The sequence below is a fragment of the Charadrius vociferus genome, unplaced genomic scaffold, assembly GCF_000708025.1.
Source record: "Charadrius vociferus isolate BGI_N301 unplaced genomic scaffold, ASM70802v2 scaffold54, whole genome shotgun sequence".
Taxonomy (NCBI): Eukaryota; Metazoa; Chordata; class Aves; order Charadriiformes; family Charadriidae; genus Charadrius; species Charadrius vociferus.
Genome location: NW_009648350.1, coordinates 2,811,683 through 2,813,011, shown reverse-complemented (window position 1 = coordinate 2,813,011; position 1,329 = coordinate 2,811,683). Strand labels below are relative to the sequence as shown.

At 50.3% G+C, this 1,329-nt stretch overlaps 1 protein-coding gene across 1 annotated transcript in view; it reads right to left on the bottom strand.

Annotated features, from left to right (window-relative positions):
- Positions 1-992: 992 nt before the first annotated feature.
- The window catches only part of STYXL1 (serine/threonine/tyrosine interacting-like 1), a gene marked incomplete at its 5' end in the record, with an annotated part of 10,923 nt that continues 10,586 nt past the window's right edge, over positions 993-1,329 (bottom strand). The window contains one exon of the mRNA XM_009885204.1: positions 993-1,124. Within this exon, the coding sequence (XP_009883506.1) occupies positions 993-1,124 (132 nt within the window). The remainder of the gene's footprint in view (positions 1,125-1,329) is intronic.

The following is a 1,329-nucleotide window of genomic DNA, read 5'->3' as shown; positions in this document are numbered from 1 at the left end:
GGGGCGGGGCCAAGGGGGGCGGGGCGGGGCAAGCCTGATGCCTGTTTTCCATGTAAATAGCAGCCTGGGGTAAGGAGGGGCAATAAAAAAGAATCCCAGGGCATTGCCGGGGGCTGTTTGAAGCCCGAGGGCCGGTCCGCTGCCAGCTCAGGAGGGTGGTGGTGTAAATTCACCAACAGAACGGTAATGCCCTCCCCACCCCCCCAAGTGCACGTGTTTGAATTACAAACGCGGGGTGGGGGGGGGGGGACGGTCTAAAATGAAAATTCCTGGTAAATCCTTAGCGTGGAGCGCAAGGTAAGCCCAGGAGCGTTTTCTGTAATGTTTTATTTTGTGATGTCAATGCGAAGGATTCGCAGTGTGACAGTACTGAGCTTAGGTTTCACATGACAGCATGGATGCTTCAAAATTACCAGGAGCGCCAAGAGGTTTGGCTGCTGTATTAGAAGGTGGCAAGTGGGAAGTGTGGTCTTGTGAGACAATCCAACCAGCGAATGTGCAAGAGGCTGTGTCCATGTCTGCAGACAGCTGAGAAGGCACACACAGAGCGGAGGGACTTTGGAAATGGGGAAATCCCACCGTCACCTCTCCGGGCTGAACATGGGCGCAGACAAACTCTAAATTTACCATCCCAGGCTATGGATCGACAAACCTTTTCAGAGATAACCCTAATGACTTCCCCATACCTGGGGTAAGGAACGTGCCCAATAATGTGGTTGGTTATCCCCTTTGCTTACAAAAGAGACGAGCAGTGCGTAATGACCCACATCCTGCAGGACTTGCTTTCCCCAAACTGCCACATTCTACAGCACAGGTGAGTTGCCCTAATGGTGCCAAAAAAAACCTTGACCCAAAATAATACAGAGCTAAAGAGGAAAGACTTTCCATTACATTGAGATCTTTTTTCAAACAGTGTTCAGGTCACTTTCTGCCGACACAGTGGTACGGACGGGTAAGTGCCTTTGCCTGCCGAGTGCTCTCTTTGCTACCTGTCAGTAATTTGGTTCAGAGACGTCTGTGATCGTGGTCCCATAGATTTTGGTCTCCCAGTCTGAGAGCTGTTTCACAAAGCCCCGGTGTGGTCTCATGTTCGTTTTGCATTTCAGAACATAGTCCCAAGCTCTCTGTAAACAGAGGGAAAACAAAGAAGTGTTGGGAATTTGTACTGGCAGTGAATCTCGGGTACGTACATGAACCAGCTACACTTGTAGACGACACAGCTTTGCATTTACTCCCTGTGTTGGACAGCAAGAACCTGCAGATAAGACTTTGGCTACCAGAGCAGGGACAGAGTGGATCCAGATGTGAACTTCAGAGAGGACTGTCACC